At 40.1% G+C, this 20,484-nt stretch overlaps 3 protein-coding genes and 1 non-coding gene across 4 annotated transcripts; 3 read left to right on the top strand and 1 right to left on the bottom strand.

The window, feature by feature from the left end:
- The first annotated feature begins 149 nt into the window (after positions 1–149).
- Trnal-caa (transfer RNA leucine (anticodon CAA)) lies at positions 150–264 on the top strand. The gene is made up of 2 exons: positions 150–187; positions 219–264. It is a non-coding gene; the product is annotated as a tRNA-Leu (tRNA).
- Positions 156–7,750, top strand: LOC137292004 (putative methyltransferase DDB_G0268948). Its single transcript, XM_067823558.1, has 6 exons — positions 156–210; positions 2,978–3,462; positions 3,661–3,755; positions 4,050–4,181; positions 4,471–4,559; positions 7,683–7,750. The coding sequence occupies exons 1-6, from the start codon at positions 156–158 to the stop codon at positions 7,748–7,750; spliced, it is 924 nt and encodes a 307-aa protein (XP_067679659.1).
- A 916-nt stretch (positions 7,751–8,666) lies between these two features.
- LOC137290395 (putative methyltransferase DDB_G0268948) lies at positions 8,667–12,218 on the top strand. Its single transcript, XM_067821300.1, has 4 exons — positions 8,667–9,182; positions 9,501–9,595; positions 10,147–10,278; positions 10,576–12,218. The coding sequence occupies exons 1-4, from the start codon at positions 8,709–8,711 to the stop codon at positions 10,682–10,684; spliced, it is 810 nt and encodes a 269-aa protein (XP_067677401.1). The 5' UTR covers positions 8,667–8,708; the 3' UTR covers positions 10,685–12,218.
- A 1,091-nt stretch (positions 12,219–13,309) lies between these two features.
- On the bottom strand, positions 13,310–18,669 carry LOC137290586 (cholecystokinin receptor type A-like). The gene is made up of 2 exons (XM_067821628.1): positions 18,534–18,669; positions 13,310–15,851 (listed from the first exon to the last, which is right to left on the bottom strand). Exon 2 carries the CDS (start codon positions 15,833–15,835, stop codon positions 14,495–14,497), a length of 1,341 nt encoding a protein of 446 aa, XP_067677729.1. The 5' UTR covers positions 15,836–15,851; positions 18,534–18,669; the 3' UTR covers positions 13,310–14,494.
- Between the last annotated feature and the right edge of the window lie 1,815 nt (positions 18,670–20,484).

Below are 20,484 nucleotides of genomic sequence, written 5' to 3'. Positions count from 1 at the left end.
CTTTGAAGAAGGACTTGTCTGACAGTTAATGTATCATGCATGTAGTTATGTGACTTAAATTCCAGAAGAAGTGTAAAACGAGCATGGATGGCCTCGATTATACAATGTATCAGTAGTAAATATGCTGTAGCGATTGTTTTTGATCAGCTGTCAGGATGGCCGAGTGGTCTAAGGCGCCAGACTCAAGGCTATGCCTTCTCTGTGATAGAGGTTGGGTGTTCTGGTCCACGAATGTGGGCGTGGGTTCGAATCCCACTTCTGACACATCTTTTTATAGTTTTTCTTTCGTAATTATTTTCCTATTTCTTGAAGTCGTCATTGTTAGAATGAATTCTTACACCAGATTAAGTGGCAAATTAAAGTTTATTTCTGGTATAAGAATTCCTAAATGCTTCTAAATATTTTCGTCATAGGAAATAAGCTTTTATCCATCAAATTTTAGGAGTGTTTTCATCCGTGTATTGACAAGACAGTTTGTGAATGAAACTATCTTGTAAGTTGGAGTAAATAAACAGTTTGACAAAAGATAGCAAGGGAGGAGGGTTATTTTGGCTGGACAAATTCCATACTCAAATGTGTATAAGCGGATAACTGTAAGAAATCAATCACTTGTGTATCTTTCAAAATCACACTGAGAAAATTCCATGAAAATGCTGCATTTTTCATCTTCAGGCTTAGAAACATTTGTCAAATTGGCTCCAATATACGGAGCTTGGGGGACATTTGCATGGATTGATACGGTCATTTGAAAATATAATCAAGAATACTTTCCTTTGTGGCGTAGGTAGTATGATATACTAGTACGTAACGACCAGTTGTCTCCCCAATAATGCAATTCATTTGTGTAAATTGCCTTATTTAATATGACTGTTTAGAAAAAGATATCTTTTCTCAAAAAAGAGCACCAGTGGAGCATATACCATGTATTGTGCCATTACTTAAGTTGTTAATTGTATACTGAGGGGCAAAATAAAGTACATGTGACAATTGACTTTATGATACGTTGGATGTTCAGTTAAAAACATCAGATGTTTGTGACATTACCCAACACTGAAAGAAAATTGTATGTTGTTCTATTTGTGATAATATATAAGTAGAAATGAAACTGTAAGAGAATGATTGTGGACTGACACATAACTACTGGTGGGTATTTTAGACACATCATCTCTGAAAACAATCCTTATATTATCAACACCGACTGTGTATAGTTTTAGGAGTCATATGATGCATCACCTTTATGTGACGTCATCATATAAACAATCACTATTATTTAATTGTACTCCTAATTATAACGTATGCCAATGTGCTATGATGTTAACTGAATAAATGATATGCCGGACTGATGGTTATTCAATTGTCATCCGGCAGCCATCGCACATATATTAGTGACACAACATATTTCTACATGTTGTATTTTTCATAACTCATGAACTCCTAAACATAAACGAGATGTTTTACAGCAACGAGGATCTCCGTCCGTTATTTTGTCTGCTTGGCAATCCGATGCATGAACCAGAGGCATCCAAACTATTTTCATGTGGATTGTTTGAAGAAGGAGTAACTGGCTATAAAACATCAGATGTTTGTGACTTTACAGAGCACTGAATTCTTGTGAAAATTATATGTTGTTCTATTTGTGATAATATATAAGTAATACCAGTAAACAGTAAACGCACACATTAACACAGGCATACGCACACATTCGCATACACATATTTATTTTACACTATAAGGACTAATACATAACTGTCGATAGGTATTTTAGACATATTATCTCTGAAAAGAAACCTTTTATTATCAACACCAAGTGTGTATAGATTTAGGAATCAGATGATGCATTATATGTGTCAACCGCCGTGATATTGTTGGAATGTTGCTAAAAGCGGCGTAAAACTATAACACACTCACTCACAGATGGTTGCTCGGTATTGTCAGTAGCATATCCATAGGAAGAACTCACGACATTAAGTATCATTTGCGATTTAATACTTTAATTATGTGCGCCTGGGTTCTAAACAAACTAAGAAAATAAGCAAATGCAGATTACCCCGGAAGTTAAGCCTGCGAAAAAACCCAAAACAAACTAAAACTAGAAAGGGTAGAAACAGGGATTTCACTCATCCTTCCCTTCCTTACAATCCAACCCCATCCCCCAGAATTCGATAGTGTGATACCAGAAAAAATTTGTATAGAATAAAAAATATATGTTAGATATATGTTCCGATCATTCCAAAGCATACCTCCACTGGGAAAGCCGGTCTTACATGACTGTTTACGTCAAAGACTGTAGACACTTTAACAAATGTTGGCAGTATTGTACAATCTGTACAATCCGAACAAACATCAATTTCTACATACTGGTATATAGATATCGGGTATGAGGTTAAGATTTGTTGAAAGCACTGGTGATTATCGGGTGGTTTTTTGCTGTTCCTAATGTCAACGTGACATTGTTACATCAAATGTAGGACATCGCTGGTAGTCAGTCTCTCTTTCTGTCTCTCTTTCTCTCTCTCTTTTTCTCTCTCTCTCTGTGTGTGTGGATCAACATGCATTTGAACATGCTGAGTATATGGCTCGGGGGCTCGGTTACACGCTGGTTAGTGAGTGAACAATCTTGGGTTTCTTCTATGTTTTTCTCCACATGTGTGAATATGGGACATTTACATTTGTCGAAAGCACTGGTAAATATCGGGTGGTCTTTTGCTGCTCCTTATGTCAACCTGACATAATTAAATGAGATATAGCTCATATCATGTGCACATGACCAATTTGAGAAAGCCCGTGTGTAAGTCAGGATCAGTCGTACCGTCATACATGTATTGACTATGCAGAGTATATATGACACAGGTGCTCGGTTACTCACTGTTGTCACTAGGCAGTGTTGAGTTAGTACTACTTATCTACAGGTCAGTATGTCACGATCTGGCTCACGTGAACGAAGACGTGCCCGTATGTAAAGACTGATAAGTACAAGGGACTGACACAATGTCCCAGCAGCCAGTTCGGTACTTTGAGGATAAAAACCACGCTGAAGCGTATGCCAGATACCGAATACGATTCCCCTCGGATGTCGTAGACTGTATTGTGCGCTATGTTCAAGATGGGGGCGGCGAATTAAACAATGCTGTGGATATTGGCTGCGGCACAGGCCACCAAAGCACTGTTCCACTTGCCCGCGTCTTCAGACACGTCGTCGGCGTTGATGTCAGTCAAGAACAGATACGACAGACGCCACATTTGAGCAACGTGGACTTCCGGGTTGGGCGAGGTGAAGATTTGGCATTCCTTGAATCTTCTTCAGTGAATGTTGTTTCCGTTGCAACGGCTATACATTGGCTTGATCTCCCCACTTTCTACAAGGAAGTAGACCGGGTATTGACGCCAAGAGGGTGTTTGGCGGTGTATTGGATGCAGAGACAGAAACATGAGAATGAAGAGGCAGAAGCAGCCATTAAGGAGGTGAGAGTTATTGTGGTTTGGTGGCAGTCGTCGGGTCTAGTCGTTCTATTTCCATCTTTTTTTGTTCATTACACTCCGCAGTGTCCCGTTATAAAACTGCTTGCTGTAAATAATTGTGTCAATCCAGTGATTGATATTGTGAAATAGTACAAACATATCTCATCGCATGAATTTTCTAATACCCGTTAGTTTGTCTAGTTCCACGATTCGATGTCAGAATACCGCGCAGAGGGGGTGAAAAGGATCTGGGACCGGAAGGAGATCCCTGAATGCCCGTATGGAACATGGCTGCAGTAAGTAGGTCCATGTGAGTTTGGTATTTCCGCCCTATAAAAATAACTCCTCCTTTTATTATCTCAACCTTTTTGTCCATGGTTTCATTTTAACAGTTTCATAACGGGTTAGAGAAAAACGCGTCGTCTATGATAGTTTAGGAAGTGTTCTCTGAAAGCGCGAACACCCGCGGGCACATAATACTTTGTGTTTTTCAAATACTTTGCAGAGGGGCTTTGGTTGTGGTAGAGTTTAAAGCGTTCGCTGAAAACTAGATCTGTAAATCAATATTGATTCACTCATTCTTGTTTTAGTGACACCAACGTTATGATAACTAAGACCATGACAGTAGAAGACTTCATCAAACTTTCCTCCACAATGTCCTCCTGGCAGAGGTATTTGGAGGCGAAACCAAGCACCACGAAACTGACCGATTATAGAGAAAAGCAAGTGTCTTTATCTGTTATACGTACACGAAGGTTTCTAGTAAATATTTATTTCGTATCTGAGAGTTTATGGATTGAACTTATATTTATACTGTAAAATGTTGTTGCATTTAAGTATCGATGTTTTCAGAAGCGAATAGGATTGTTGCAAGTTTATGGCCATCAAGTTCAGGACAAATCTGGAGATTGAATAGGGGCAAAGAATGAGACCTGTTTTGGAAGCTCCGAATATGTTCCTTTTTTCAAGATACTTGGTAAGATAACTGGGAAATAGTGCTTTGTACTGCAGGTTATCCAGTCTACTTCACAAAGACACAGAGGAAAATCAAGGATTTTCCCCGTCCATGGAACTGAAGTACCTCGTCAATATTCTGTTGTGTAGGAAACCAAGTGTTTGATTTCTTAAATTGTATACAAGTAAAACACGCTAATAAATAAATATGTAAAGAAAAAATGAATAAATGAATACATAAATAGCTAAATAATAAATTAATCAATCCCAAATTAAATCCTCTTTTACAGCCCCCTTTTCTGACAAAGTTGGTTATACTTACTGTGATTGTTGCTTGATTTGAAATAAACGATTCAGAAATATCATCTCGTTCATTTCTGAATTGCTGTTGTTCTCTTTATTGATGTTTGGCACCGTGATTTGTTGTACCAGTTTGTGTGACTGTATAGCTGTAATCGGTTAATGTAGTCGATGCCAACGACGACACCTCTCGTCAAATCACATCATCTGGGGTAGAATGCCAATATTTGTTCTTGGTATAACACCGTACCCACACTCGTGGGTTTCATCGAAGGTACTAATGTCTACAACCTGAAACATCTCGTTGTAACTGTGATTAATGTCCAAGCACCCTTCACTACCCCGAAAGTAACATACTCACAGTCATTATTGAGCGGGAAAGTAAATATCAGACATCAAAAGGCTGCAATTTCAGCTTACATGAGTGCAGTTCAAACATTTTCATGAGCAGTTTGTATCCAGTTCTCAAAAACAAAAGCAAAAATAACATCCCCTTACCATATCAATCCAACCCAAATACGACAACCACAACCACCAACAACAAACACCAGAAAAAACCCTAAAAATAAAACTACAACAACAACAACAACAAAAATATAAAAAAAAAACCAAAACCAAAACCAAAACCAAAACCAAAACCAAAACCAAAAACCAAAACCAAAAAACAAATTCAAAAAACAAAACAAAGCAAAACAAAAATTAAGTGGTGTTAAATATCACCGAAGTACTCCAACACTATTGCTGATTTTGTTTTTGCTTATCTATTTCATAGAATTAAACCTCCTTGACATACTTGAAAGAAGGAGAGAGCGTTTTTGTTAAAGACATATTCTGATGTAATTATTACCACACGTTCACCTTATATTTCCAATTACATTTCTGAAAAGTGTTTACTAATTACAAATAAGATATATTTTATTGAATATGCAAATAATATTTAGTTGTTTTTTTTTACCCCCCCCCCCCCACAAAAAAACAAAAAAACAAACATGCTGCCTGAAAGCCCCTAGCAGAAACTGCAAAATGACTCTAAAATATTTCACAAACTGAACATTTAACCTCGCTGTAATATACCAAGTGGAATATTAACTGAAATCGCTAAAAACTATATGAATAACCAAAACACCCCGTCAGACTAAAATGTTCCCACAGATGTGAAATATATGCCCAGTGCTAAAGATTACAGTTGATTAGTTATACAGATATGCTATTGTTTTGAAACTCCCAGCGATTTATAATTACACTTCATAAAACGGTTGGGATCGGACGTACAATCACCACAACAACCGCGCAACATCTCAAAACCACTCACTTGAACCAGAAGGAGCTGTTATGTAACCAAACAAACGTGCGTGTATTTGAATCTCTCACTGTCAGGTCAATGGCACGATTCTCCTTACCAAAAACCTTTACGATAGACAGCACAATTCTGTTTGCAATGTTCTTAGTACCAAGGAGACTCTAACCACGGGTGGGAGTGGTCACTCTTCGAAAAGCCACTTAGCGTATGCCTCGGCTCGTGAAGTGACTCGTGTAGACAATATGCCGGCAGCCTAGTTTTTAATTGAGGCCGGTTAATTTTCAACAGCTGATTACAATCGCTGAGTGTTGTAACAACTGAAAACGTACACGTAAAGGGTCACATACCTATTTTGTTATTTTAATTCAAACAATTGTTATAAGTGTGAGTATTAGTACACTAGATTTGTGGTGAAGTTCCATGTAGGCATGTTGTAGCTCACTGGCTTCAATTCTCGGTACACAGCGTAGAAAGATTAAATTCTATCTCTAAAAATCGTCCTTCACATGTTCCTTTAATCTTCAGAAGGGATATACACTTTTAGTTGAAACGCGTTTGCAAGTAACAGTGATAGTTTTAGAAATTAAAGAAAAACTTGTTAGAGTGCATGTGAGGTGTGTGAAAAAAAAGGCAATCTGATCTGATCGCCATTGATGCTAGTGATATTTGAGTGTTGTAGTTGTAAAACTTCTTTCTTTCATGTTGATCTTAGTATTTGACAAAACTGGAAAGGTGTCTGCAAAGCTTTGTTTAAAACTCTTTGTTTTTTGAGTGTTGTGTGACAGTGTCAGTTAACATTTTGCCAATGTCTATGCCATTTCCCACACGCAATAAGATATATGAATTAATTACTAATGTAAAAATGTCTCAAAGTAGATTCTTGAAAAACACATGTGTTCTAGCGATACTTTTGCATTCTTTAAGATGCTTCAAGAGGGATGGCCATGGTGTATCATTTATTTTCATTCATTCAGATATGTATTTTTTTCTTTTGTTCTTCACCTTTATTACTTTCTTTCATGTATAATTCATTCATTCATTCATTCATTCATCCATTCTCCAACTGATACAATAAACTGGCTGAAGTACTGTTAAATGCAACCGAAGTGGTTTTGACAACGAACCAAGTCACTGTGTGCGTTGGAGAACGACGAGGCGCACAGGTAGTTAGGCGTCCTCCCATTTGTAAAAACTCACAGATGTGAGACACATTAATTAATAGTGGAGTGCACATAGGTGGTGCTTCCACATGCCTACGATGAAAGTGGGAACAGCCCATTTGGTGAAGAATATTAAGGGGTATTCACAGAAGACATTGTTCCTTAAAGAGCATATATTGTTTTCAATAAAGAACATCGATAGATACAGAAATAATGAAATGGATTATCAAAGGTATGGAGCGGCCAGGCCGACATCGGTACTTACTGAAGGCCTGCCTGCACTAAATAGACATCAGTTTCTTTCCAAATATTTCTGCAAACAACCTAACATTTAAATATTTATCAGTATGTTGTATGTTCTCTGTGTCACTATCTGTGATTTTAAAAAATATAATGTATCTTCTGTTCACAAGATTCAGTGACATAGCTAAACCCAATGTAGCTAAGGTTAATCCATTCTATCAGATAGGGGAGTATGGTGTATTTTCTTTGTTAATTACCTACTCCAGGGTCTCACAACTGGGAGCTCTTACAACTCGGAGCTCTCACAGCTGGGAGTTCTCACAACTGGGAGTAGACCACAAGTTGGTAAAGACCTTTACCTGTTGTATATTATACCTGGTTTGTCGTATTTTGCAAATAACTAGTATTGAGTTGGTGACGTGTCTTCATGGGGGTTACGGAAAGGGACGAATGGTGACGAATGATGACATGATGACATGATGAGCTCGTATGCTGATGAAATGCTCCGAGCAGAGACTATAAAACAGATCTATTATATGGTCTCTGGTCCGAGTATTTCCGAGTAGACCCGATGAAACCCAACTGCATGACTATTCACATGAAAGACACTGGCAAAAGACACTGACACTGGACAAAAGAAGACTGCATTTGTTAACAGTCTGAACAACCCGAACACGGTTTAAGGTCTTTTCTCCACATAAATGAATATCGGGTAGGAAGCGTACATTTCTCGAAGGCACTGGTGATTATCGGGTGGTCTTTTGTTGTTCCTAATGTCAACGTGACATTATTACATCAAATGAAGGACACCACTGGTAGTGAGCCTCAGTGTGTGTGTATGGATCAACACGTATTTGAACATGCTGAGTGTATGGCACGGGGGCTCGGTTACACGCTGGTTAGTGAGTGAACAGTCTTGGGTTTCTTCTATGTTTTTCTCCACATGTGTGAATAAGGAACATGAGGCTTACATTTGTCGAAATCACTGGTTACTGTCGTGCTGCCGTTTGCTGTTCGATATGTCAACCTGACATAATTAAATGAGATATAGCTCATATCATGTGCACATGGCCAATTTTAGAAAGCCCGTGTGTAAGTCAGGATCAGTCGTACCGTCATACATGTATTGAATATGCAGAGTATATATGACACAGGTGCTCGGTTACTCACTGTTGTCACTAGGCAGTGTTGAGTTAGTACTACTTATCTACAGGTCAGTATGTCACGATCTGGCTCACGTGAACGAAGACGTGCCCGTATGTAAAGACTGATAAGTACAAGGGACTGACACAATGTCCCAGCAGCCAGTTCGGTACTTTGAGGATAAAAACCACGCTGAAGCGTATGCCAGATACCGAATACGATTCCCTTCGGATGTCGTAGACTGTATTGTGCGCTATGTTCAAGATGGGGGCGGCGAATTAAACAATGCTGTGGATATTGGCTGCGGCACAGGCCACCAAAGCACTGTTCCACTTGCCCGCGTCTTCAGACACGTCGTCGGCGTTGATGTCAGTCAAGAACAGATACGACAGACGCCACATTTGAGCAACGTGGACTTCCGGGTTGGGCGAGGTGAAGATTTGGCATTCCTTGAATCTTCTTCAATGAATGTTGTTTCCGTTGCAACGGCTATACATTGGCTTGATCTCCCCACTTTCTACAAGGAAGTAGACCGGGTACTGACGCGAAGAGGGTGTTTGGCGGTGTATTGGATGGACAGAGAGAAAGTGGACAACGAAGAAGCCCAGTTAGCCATTGAGGAGGTGAGGTGAATTGTCTAGAGGTCCTCTTGGTGGCAGTTGTCAGGTCAGGTCGTTGTATTTCCATCATTTGTTTGTATGTTTATTGTTTATGTCACATTCAGTAGTATCCCACAATATGACTGTGCAGTGTCAAATAATTTTGTCCGGATCATGCAGTCAGGTGACTGATATTGTGAGGACCGCTCCACGCCATTGACGCTAGCTGACACACGCCTTCTCATCTTTAGTCGTACAGTAGAATGATGTCTTTGTTGTGTCTTAAAGATACAAACATATCCTAACGCATACACGTTCTCTAATGTCCATGAGTGTGTCTAGTTCCACCACTCGACGACAGAATACCGCCCAGAGGGGGTGAAAAGGATCTGGGACCGGAAGGAGATCCCTGAATGCCCGTATGGAACATGGCTGCAGTAAGTAGATCCATGTACCACTGGTACATATTATCTCAGCCGTATCTAGAGTGAGATGTTTGCCAGTTCATTGCTCAGTGCATTATTTTAGAAAACAATAACAAACTAACAAAAAAAGCCACCCCCAATAAAAAAAAAACAAAAAAAAACCCAACCAACCAAACAAAAAAACCCCCAAAAAACAAAAAAAACAAACAAAACCAAAAACTGTAAAATTCCCACTGTGACACATCGGAGCGTCAAAGGCATCACCTGGATATTCCGAAAGTGTGTTTACATTGTTTCTGACGCTTAATTCGAATGGACATAAATCATCCATTTGATTATGTTAACCTCTTAGTCTTGGTTACATTTTATACTCATCAATATCGGGTTAGAAGAAACACGTCGTTTATGATGGTGTAGAGGGGTGGGATAGTGTTTAAAGCGTTCGCTACAACGCTGAAGGCCATTTCTGTCTGATGTGTAGTGATCATGCCTTAAGTGATATTCCTGAAATATAGCTAAGACTGACGTAAATCAATACACATTCACACTCACTGTTGTTTTAGTGACACCAGCGTCACCATAACCAAAAGAATGACAGTTGATGACTTGGTCCAACTCTCCTCCACAATGTCCTTCTGGCAGAAGTATTTGGAGGCCAACCCAGGCTCAACGAAACTGACCGATTATACAGAAACGCAAGTGTCATTTTCCGTTAAACTTTCTGGAAGCTTCTAGTAAATACTCATTTCGCATCTGACAGTTTATGAATTGCATTTATATTAATAAAGAATTTTTTCTGCGTCAAATATCAGTATTTTCAGAGGCGGAAAGCAGCTGATTCAAATTAATACTCCGCTATGTCCATCAAATTTTTGACAAATCAGGAGACTGGGTACTGACAACCGATGACGTCTGTTTTGGAAGCTCCGAATACATTCCTTCCTTGCAAGATACATGGTAAAATAGCTGAGTTATTGTTTTGTTTATGCCAGGCTATCCAGTCTACTTCGCGATGACACAGAAGGAAAACAACTAACATCGCCATCAGTCGAATTCAAGTGGCTCGTCAACATTCTGCTGTGTAGGAAACCAAGTCTTTGATCTTTGTACCACAGAAACACTACTATGCATGAATGAATATCATAGCAAGTACAGTTTGGTGGGGTTCATTGATGGAGTGGGGTGTACATGCACACTGGATTCACTTATATTAGCGATCCAGAAACACACACGTTGCAGGTTCAAACCCAGGTTGCTGCCAACACTTTTGCAAATGTATAACAATTCACATCCTAGCAATCTGATCACGTGATCAGAAGTGCATGGGCTCAGTCATGCAGAATGCCTCCATGTTGATAGCAACACACATTGGGATATGGCAGAATACAGGTGTTACATTGTATTTCTTGAATTTATGTTGCTTCTGTGCCCAAACGAGTTACGAGAAAACATATTTGATGTAAAATTAATTACGTATTTCGAAAATATGGATTTTGAATATTTGAAGACTTTATTAGGTTCAGGTTTGTATTGTTTACTCAACAGACCCGTGAAGGTCTACCCGGGGTAGAACTGGCCTTCAGCAACCGGTGCTTGCCACAAAGACGACTATGCTTGTCGTAAGAGGCTACTAACGGGATCGGGTGGTCATGTTCGCCGGTTTGGTTGACGAATGTCATCGGTTCCCAATTGCGCAGATCGATGCTCATGCTGTTGATCACTAGATTGTCTGGTCCAGACTCGATTATTTACAGACCGCCGTCATATAGTTGGAATATTGCTGTGTGCGGCGTAAAACTAAACTCACTCACTGTTTACTCAACAAGTACTTTGATTTCTCTTTTGTAGTTTTGAGGTTTTCAGAACCTCACGTCCACTGTTTTGCATACAACTATTGGACGTATGTATTTAATGCAATGCTACAAGGACGATAAACGGAAAAAACTTTGGTTAAATTGTTTTCAGCCCAATGTGATTCGTGTCACAACATGGGGTGTCTGTCTCTCACATGCCTCAGAGCTGTACACAGCTTTATTAGAAACGGGTGGGGTGGGCGGTGGGTTGTAGGGTGTTGGTTGTAGGGTGTTAGGCGTGGACTGTGCATGGAGTTGCTGGTTGTGGAAAGTTCATTTTAACCCCTTTTTACGAAAGACCAGAGAAATCCTCTGTACAAAATCGTCATATATTGGATTATAACGGTATACCCCAGATTTTGCGTCTGATACAGTCATGAAAAGGAAGTTCCGGGATTTTATTGCAGGTTTCAAATAGATATTGATATTAGGCTTGGTTTTGATGTTAATGTGATTTCCGAGGAATTATATACAGTAGCTTTGAAAATGTCATCAGTTGGTAACAACAGCTGTGGGTGGATCGTGAAGAGTGCAACGGGGCGGACCCCTTCCCCTTCCCCCTTGTCTACCGAAAATAATTTTCCTCTAAATTTGGGACTTCATTGTTTATGTGCATCCAACCGTTTCCTTGATCCGACCCTGACGTCATGCTGCCATAGTTATCAGCCATAGTTTGTCATGCTTCCTCTTCAGCGATAAATTTACCTTTACCCTTTGTCTGTACTCCTGCTGATGCTTGAATACATGCAAGTCTGAAACAACCACATAAGTTGTTCACCCTTCATCTTAAGTATGTTTCCATTTTGTTTTTTACTTCTATACCCGTTCGTTTGAGTGAGTGAGTGAGTATGGCTTTTTCACGCCTTTTTAGACATGTTCCACGGCAGTACCACGGCGGGTGACACCAGAAATGGGCTTCACACATTGTATACATTTTGGGAATCGAACCGTGACGAATCAAACGCGCAAGGTCGACAGATTACAACGCGGAAGCTCATGGACCAGGTTCTTATATTAGTAGAAATAGTAAAACGTGTCACAGTTGTTGTATTTTGTATTTCTGATAAGGTAATAGTGAAAAAGAAGACCTAGAACATCCAAGATGTGCATTATTCACTCAAGGGGAGATGACTACAGCGTATGCTAGAATATTGATCAAGATTGTCACCTCATTTACCATGTAGACACTACCGGGCATAGAAATAATCAAACATCCAATTCAACATGGTTGATTTCATCACACTCTTTCTGTAAGGCAGCGACAAGTTAGTTGTCGGTGTTTTAGATTCTTACGCATGCGCAGTCCAAGGCTAGTCCAGAAATGTTCAGCTCTGGTCTTAGAGGCCATTGTTATGATCCACTGAAAGTGCTCTTGCATTGTCATCCTGAAACTGAGAAAATGACCCCACTCCACCCCCACCCCCACCCCATGCCCCGAATGTTGTGCCGCATGTCTGTACTGTGAATAACATATAAGCCACAGTGATTCCATCCCGTGCCATTGCAGAATGTGGAAAACAAATCGCTGCCAAGGGTAGTCAACTTTATCGGACAAACTTTGCACAAAGTAGTTAACACTCTGATCAGGGATCATCGACATCGGCATAAACCATACCCAATCACTTATTGTTAGGGGAGAGCCCTGACTGATTCGATTTTAACAGTTTCTTGTCAAATTGGGGTTCCACCCATGGCCCAGTGGCTCTTATTATGGTTATTCGCATCACATTGCTCGGCCATCCGTCTTATTAATACACCATATCCCAACCATAGATCATCCTGTCTTTGAATATTCTGGGATTTGAATCGACTGTCCTACGTTTCTTTGCCCAACCCTCTACTACGGTTGCTACACGTGAAAACCACCACAAAGTAAGAATACATATCATTTATTGAACAGAAGAGATAACAAAATATAGAGTAACAAATTTGGTCAAACATAGTTCATGCACAAAGGAACTATAAAGAGACTGAACACAAAGGACAAAATGTTATCATGATTGCATGCTCCTGTCACAAATCCTACTCGACACGAATTAATCGCTATGATGCAGAAAAATATTCAAATATGGTTGAAACCTCAGTGAAATCTACACTGAAAACGCCAAGAGGACCGACATCCATGAAGTTATGTAACCTTACAATAACACCCGGTGTTCGCAATGTAAGGTTACAACAACACAAGGTGCTCGCACTGGAAGATTACAATGACAACACAAGATGTTTGCAATGGAGGTTACGATGACAACACAAGGTGTTCGCAATGGAAGGTTACAATGACAACATGGGGTGTTCGCAATGGAAGGTTACAACAACACAAGGTGCTCGCCATGGAAGATTACAATGACAACACAAGGTGTTTGCAATGGAAGGTTTCAATGACATTACAAGGTGTTCGCAATGGAGGTTACAGTGACAACACAAAGTGTTCGCGATGAAGGTTACAGTGAGAACACAAAGTGTTCGCAATGGAAGGTTACAATGACAACACAAGGTGTTCATAATGGAAGGTTATAATGACAACACAAAGTGTTTGCGATGAAGGTTACAGTGACAACACAAGGTGTTTGCAATGGAGATTACAATGACAACACAAGGTGTTGACAATGGAAGGTTACAATGAAAGCAGTAGGTGTTCGCAATGGAAGGTTACAATGATAACACAAGGTGTTTGCAAATGGAGGCTACAATAACACCTGGTGTTTGCAATGAAGCGAACATATCCTGTTTCCGGGCAGATGGGGCGTCAATGTATGGCTTGTATACTTATCACACCATTTGACAATATCCAGTGCTGCAGCGACAGTGAGTGAGTGAGTGAATGTTGTTCAACATTGCAACATTACGTCTATGATCAAGTCTGAACCAAGCAAACCAGTGAAGGAAAGCATGAACACCTATCCATACCATCGGATCCTTATGACACGCAGTAGACCAAATCACTATCCGATATCACTTTATGACAGGCATATATTATTAGCAACGACTTCTGCCCATAAATCTATATGTCAGAGTTCACTAATGGTCAGATTTTCCTGCTAAGGATTCCAAGCGACAGTTAGTTCAGAACCAAGGAACCCTTACTAGAACAGAAGAATCGTTTCAGCTCATTTCTGAATCTTGGGTTGCAGAAGCCGTAGACGTAGCAGTTGATGACGTTGTTGATATGGTATGAGTGGAACAACATTTTGAACACCGTGAACACATAACCATGGAGACTGTTCACAAACTTCCAGTTTGATCCCCACAAAGCGACTAGGATAAGGAAAGGAAGAAAACTCACAATAAATACCACTGTAATGATGAACAAGGTGAAGGTCGTTTTGCCTGTTGATTGCTTCTTCCCATTGTTGGATTTTTTTTCTTTCGAGGAATCTGATTTTGGTTTTGGTTTTGGTTTGACTGGAACCTTCTCTTTGTTGACTTGGAGCAGAGATTTCTGGTCTGTCCCTGACATTTTGTCGGATGAAATCTCTGCCATGCCGCTTGCAGCGCTGGATGGGTCTTTGTCGTCTGCTCCAGACATGTACCCAGACGACATATCATTTTCAACAGTCTTTGGTTTGGCTGGAGATGGTGTGGGGACATTTTGCATTTCCGTAGATGCCGTTTCGGTCTGATTTCCTGAGGACGAACCTGCAGCCTTGTTGGGCTTGAACTGAAATTTTCTGTGCTTGAAGACTTGCCGCCCAATCAATGAATAGAGAACGATTAGCAGGACAACGCAGACAATAAAAAGTAAAAACAGAATCCCGCTGTAAAACTTCGTGATGGGGGTCCCAAGGTATTTGTCGTCATAAGAACAATTAGCACCGAACACGTCCTCCCTGTCAGTCGGAACTGTTCGGTTCCCACCGACCACTGCTCCAAGTACAGTCAAAGCGACGGCCACAATGTTAGCTACCAGTATGGAAAGACCGGCAGATCTGATGGTGTATTGACGCTGAAGCGGACGACATACCTTCCTGTACCTGTCCACAGCGATTATTATGAGAGTGAACATCGACACAAGCACAAAGTACATTCGGCTAAACCGGAATATTTTACACAAAGCTGGGAAGAAGAACGTGTAGTGAAACCTCAGCTCCACGATCACACCTGGGATCGATAAACTGCATGTGAGGAGGTCAAACACTGCTAAGGTCAAGATGAACAGTCTTGTGGTGCTGGGCTTGAAATTCTTCAGGTACACAACGAAAACGAGGCTGTTGCCGATGATGCCGATGACCATGAGGATGAGGAGGTAGACGATGACGGGGTAGATGTACGGCCACTTCTCGGCGTCAAGGTGACGCAGGTACTCCATACGCTCCTCCTCGGTGATGTTGGAGACTGATGTGTTTGTTGTCGTCACTGACAATGACGTTGTGACAGGAAACATAGTTGCTGGATCCCCCATGCTGGTGACTGAGTTTCTGTAAACGAAATTATTTCTTTGATTAGGAAATATTGCAAAACAACATAAAAGCACTGTGTATCAAATTCTTTCCTGGGTTTAATATAACAAATATTTGATCAATTCAGTCTTTCAAGGTAACTCTGGCACCTGCTGCACAAAATAAATTTAGTTCTAGCGCTATTGTATTTAACCTAGATCTACGACAGCATCATCCGCTGTTGGCCTGAAAATGGTGCACCCCTCATACATTCTAAAACGCCAGAGCCAACCAGGAAAATATACTGCGTCAACATATAATGAAACTGATAACCTCGCAGCGCCTTTGACACACCAGATCGACACTGTGTTTACCATTAACTGTTAAATATCGTGGTTGAAATAGGTTATGTCTGAATAGATGTTTCCCGCTTCCTCGTCCTGTAACAATCACGAGTGCTCCACAATCCTGGTTGAACAACGTCAATAATGTCTTTTAACTGTTTGATGGTAAGCAAGTTTGTGTTCTGTACCTCATATCTACATTCTTCAGCATCAGTATGTATGTAAATACATGTTGCACTATCACCATAGTTACAACAAACTGAGTTCGTTTAAATTGTAGTGCGGTGGCTACAGTCGACTGATTAAAGCGTTCGCTCGTCAAGTCGAAGACCTGGGTTCGAGTCCCCACATGAGTACAATATGTACAGCCCATGTCTGGTGTCCCGAGATATTGTATTGCTGGAACAGTGCAACAAGCAGCGTAACGCCATATTCACACACTCACTGTTTACGTCGTATATTTCTTTTGTACCAGACTTCCCCTGACCTTAAAAATGTTGAGTGGAGAACACGGGGTCTCCAGACGTGTCAGCGACCTGTTGTCTTGTCCTCCGTAGCGAGGGAATGTAACAAGACGTGGTCGGTTCGGAGAATGTATACGGTGTCTGGGAGGGATAGCCCTGTTAAACTAGGTCATGGTGAGTGAGTGAGTGAGTTAGTCTGAAGAGCAATTCTAACCCGGATCTTCATGGGTTGAAATATCACATTAATCAAACTGATACCAGAGGCATATGCAGACGCACGAAAGATGTCGGTTATCAAACCTCTCCCCCAGTTCTCCAAATATTAATTTATGATTCCATTGTGTGTAATTTATTATTCATTGTCCCACAAGGAATCTCCATGTACACTGCATACACAAGAATGGGCGTGTCAACGTGGTAGCTGAATAAAGACTTGTATATTACAAGAGAATGTTTTAAACATCCAAATTAACCAACCCGGATTCTCTCCATAAGTAAATAATATTAACGTATGACATTTGTAATGATTGATCAGGTTAATTGAGTACGACGTGTTTAGTGTATTACAAAGTCATTTGAATAAGTTGGATAACATAATTTATAAAATCCCATGTCTTTAATACTCATACTCTGTCATTTTATTAATACATACTATAATTATGTATGAAAATATATATCACTATATTGCATAGGTGCGGAGTGAGTGAGTGTAATTTTACAGCCACACTCGGCAATATTTCACCTGTAAGGTCTTTAAATTTCGTCTGGGTCAGATATTCCAGTGATCAACATCATAAGCATCGATCAACGCATTTGGGATACTAGACATATGTCAACCAAGTCAGCAAGCCTGACCAGACGATCCCGTTACTCGCCTCTTGCTACAAGCATGGGTGACTGAATATTAATTCTAACCCGTATGATGACAGTTACTGTATCATCTGTAGCGGTATTTGGAAACGAATTCCATGAAAGCTGTGTTACTGTTAATTTTTTACACTGCATTACTGTGATGTAATTAGTTTATTAGCTGAAAATAATGAGGGATATTATTCTCTTAGATCCTTTCAAACTTTCAAGATATGTATTACAAACCCCAGGGTATCACATGGTATTTAATAAGTCATCAATGCAATGTAGGGCATATGTAAGCCATGAGACATCACCTGTTACATAATACAGAACGTATATATGATTGGCTTTTCATTTCCTGATTGGATGGGTTGACGCATATTTCTGTCACGGTTGAAATGTGCCCCCTATATTACAGCTTAGCCTCGGGCTGGAGACACGTGTTTATTACCTGCGAGTCGCGTGTCATCATTAAATTGATTGCTCAGCCACAACGAACGAGGAAACAAACAACATGCCCATCATGTTTTCTGCCGATCCTACCATGGCTTAATTCTTGCACATTTATGACTTATATATATACTAATGCTGACGCATGGATTACTATTACGGTCTTGCACCAATACCTCCTTACGGTGCATGCGTATATCTCTACCGAACACCCGTATTTAAATGCAGCTTTGATAAGCTGAAGGATAATGGATATGTTCATGATGCTATCCATTTCATCAATGCAAAGAAAACTACAGAAATGTTGAAACTAAGAAGAGATGAAATGACACGTCACTGTATAATTTCTTAGAGGTTCTGCTTGTAAAAACTGATAATATCTTAATATAAGTAACTAACTATTTTATGAGCGGTATTAAATTTTATTGAATATTTAGTATTTTCCGAACAGAGTTCCATCATAGTATTTTACGATATTATTAATATAGATGCGACTTTTTATGATATTCGTGTAAATATTAATACTGTATATTCTAAAATATCTATGAAAAATAAATTTAAACGGAAGGTAACCGAACCATCTAATGGGACGCGATGATAAAAAACCTTACCTGACGAATCTAAAGATGATGATGTGTGCGATACAACGAGGAACAGGTTTAAGTCACCCGTTACTCTGCTGGGCGATGTAGACAGACTGGTCTGTAATGTCAGTGCCCACTTGTTTTAACAGCCAGCGAACTAGATCACAACCTCGACCTCCGGATGAAGGTCACAGCATTCACTTCCTGGTTGTCAACCAATGAAAACATTTAAAGGCTACAACTTGTACACTACATGCGTTTATTAACATCCGGAATCTCTCGATTCATTTGCTGCCGACTCATACTGACGTTACAACTCTCAGTGTCTAAGAGAGACGGGAAGACCTGTAGTAATTCTTTGAAACGCTGTTGGGGGAAGTAACAAAGCAGATTCGCCTAAGTACCAGAGTGCACATGTACAGTGACTGACAAGTGCTCGATGGCATGTTCATGACATACGCCCTGATACACACGTGTACGCTATTACAAATAAAACAAATGCGTAACTGTTCACACAACAACAAACCAACATGTATAGGCTGGACCAGTTCTAACCAGGGTTTCACGGGACCAATACAAATGAGAGAGTACAACGCAAGCTGCTTTGTCCTTAGTCTGTCTCAGAATCCCCGAACCACATTATTTTCCCTACTGCCTTGGCCTCCGTGCGATGCTAAAGCCCTAAATGAAGCACGTCTAGATTTCCCAGAATCTCCCAGCTCACAGGGGCTCATTTTCAGTTTAAATGAGTTTATTTCATACTAGCAGTATTATATATACTCACGTCCAAAAGAAACTTGATACCTGACAAAGTACTGACTATGTGCAGAATGTTAGCCACATGTCGCTAAAATCTTTTGTAATATGAAGATAAATTTATCAACAGGAACATGACAAACTATTAGGAAAACTTATTGAACTTTAAATGATGTATTGCCATGCCATTTACAGAAGGGGTGAAATTTGAATTTACAGTGCCAGAAGAAAAAGATTGTATACTGTCATAGACATTCACAGTGGTAATAAAACATTGTCAAGAACTGGTGTGTCCTCCTTGGATCTGGGTGCATGCATATATTCAGAAACTTGGCATTGGTCTACTGTATCCTCTTATAGGATAGTGTCTGTTTGGGTATTTATCATGTTTATATATTTTCCAGGGATGCTAACTTAGCTGGTGATTCGAATTCTGGTTACGCACTTTCGATACCGATCTTGCAGACGCCGGAGTAGGTGAAACCATGAACAATATATTTGACAGGTAATTGTATTGTTGAGTGAGCGTGCGTAATGGTAAGTCAATGTGTGTGAATGAGTGCGTAGGCGAGTACTCCAGCCATATCATGGTGAAAAAGCAGCAATAATAGCTTTTAGCTTTTGTCAAGAGCTCATTTTGGGAATCAAAGCCGTGTTATCAGTGTTACAACCCAACACTTTAACGACTACACTACTAGGCTCGATAGACTCTATGGAAACACTGACACCTACTCTTCGCATATGGAACACTATCACCACCACCAACACAACCGTTTGTTTACCAGTAACGTACAATGTATTCCCCTATAATCGTGTTCTTATGAGTATAGTCAGGCATGCAACGATAACTATAGTCATATTGTAAGATACATGTTCTTAACATTTTAGAGCAGTATACATCCTTATGGAAATGCGACTTCATCAAATTGCTCCATCTTCCCTTTTGTCGTGGTAGTATTATTCAAAACTGTTGAGTCAATTGGGGTGGGGGTGGGGGGTGGGGTAGGGGGGCATGTCAGCAAACCATGTGCAGGAACATCAAAGCACTCAACTGTCTAGACATGTGTATGATCTACTTGACAGACATGTACATCCTGTTTCATCATTACATGTGTAAGTAGGGATGTATTTCAAAGGTTCGATGAGTCTTACTGCAGGGAGATGCATTTCATTCAGTGTTTCATGCATTCATTCTTGCACCAATCTATCTTTGATCAGTGTA

The sequence above is a fragment of the Haliotis asinina genome, chromosome 7 (assembly GCF_037392515.1).
Source record: "Haliotis asinina isolate JCU_RB_2024 chromosome 7, JCU_Hal_asi_v2, whole genome shotgun sequence".
Taxonomy (NCBI): domain Eukaryota; kingdom Metazoa; phylum Mollusca; class Gastropoda; order Lepetellida; family Haliotidae; genus Haliotis; species Haliotis asinina.
The sequence above is the reverse complement of the archived record's forward strand: the minus strand, read 5'-3'. Positions and strand labels throughout refer to the sequence as shown.

Coding starts and splice junctions, on each gene's coding strand:
- LOC137292004 (XM_067823558.1), top strand. CDS start 156: ATGGCCGAGTGGTCTAAGGCGCCAGACTCAAGGCTATGCCTTCTCTGT. Junction 3,756..4,049: donor CCGTATGGAACATGGCTGCA/GTAAGTAGGTCC, acceptor TTCTTGTTTTAG/TGACACCAACGTTATGATAA. Junction 4,560..7,682: donor CCTCGTCAATATTCTGTTGT/GTAGGAAACCAA, acceptor TACCTACTCCAG/GGTCTCACAACTGGGAGCTC.
- LOC137290395 (XM_067821300.1), top strand. CDS start 8,709: ATGTCCCAGCAGCCAGTTCGGTACTTTGAGGATAAAAACCACGCTGAA. Junction 9,183..9,500: donor CCCAGTTAGCCATTGAGGAG/GTGAGGTGAATT, acceptor GAGTGTGTCTAG/TTCCACCACTCGACGACAGA. Junction 10,279..10,575: donor CTGACCGATTATACAGAAAC/GCAAGTGTCATT, acceptor TGTTTATGCCAG/GCTATCCAGTCTACTTCGCG.
- LOC137290586 (XM_067821628.1), bottom strand. CDS start 15,835: ATGGGGGATCCAGCAACTATGTTTCCTGTCACAACGTCATTGTCAGTG.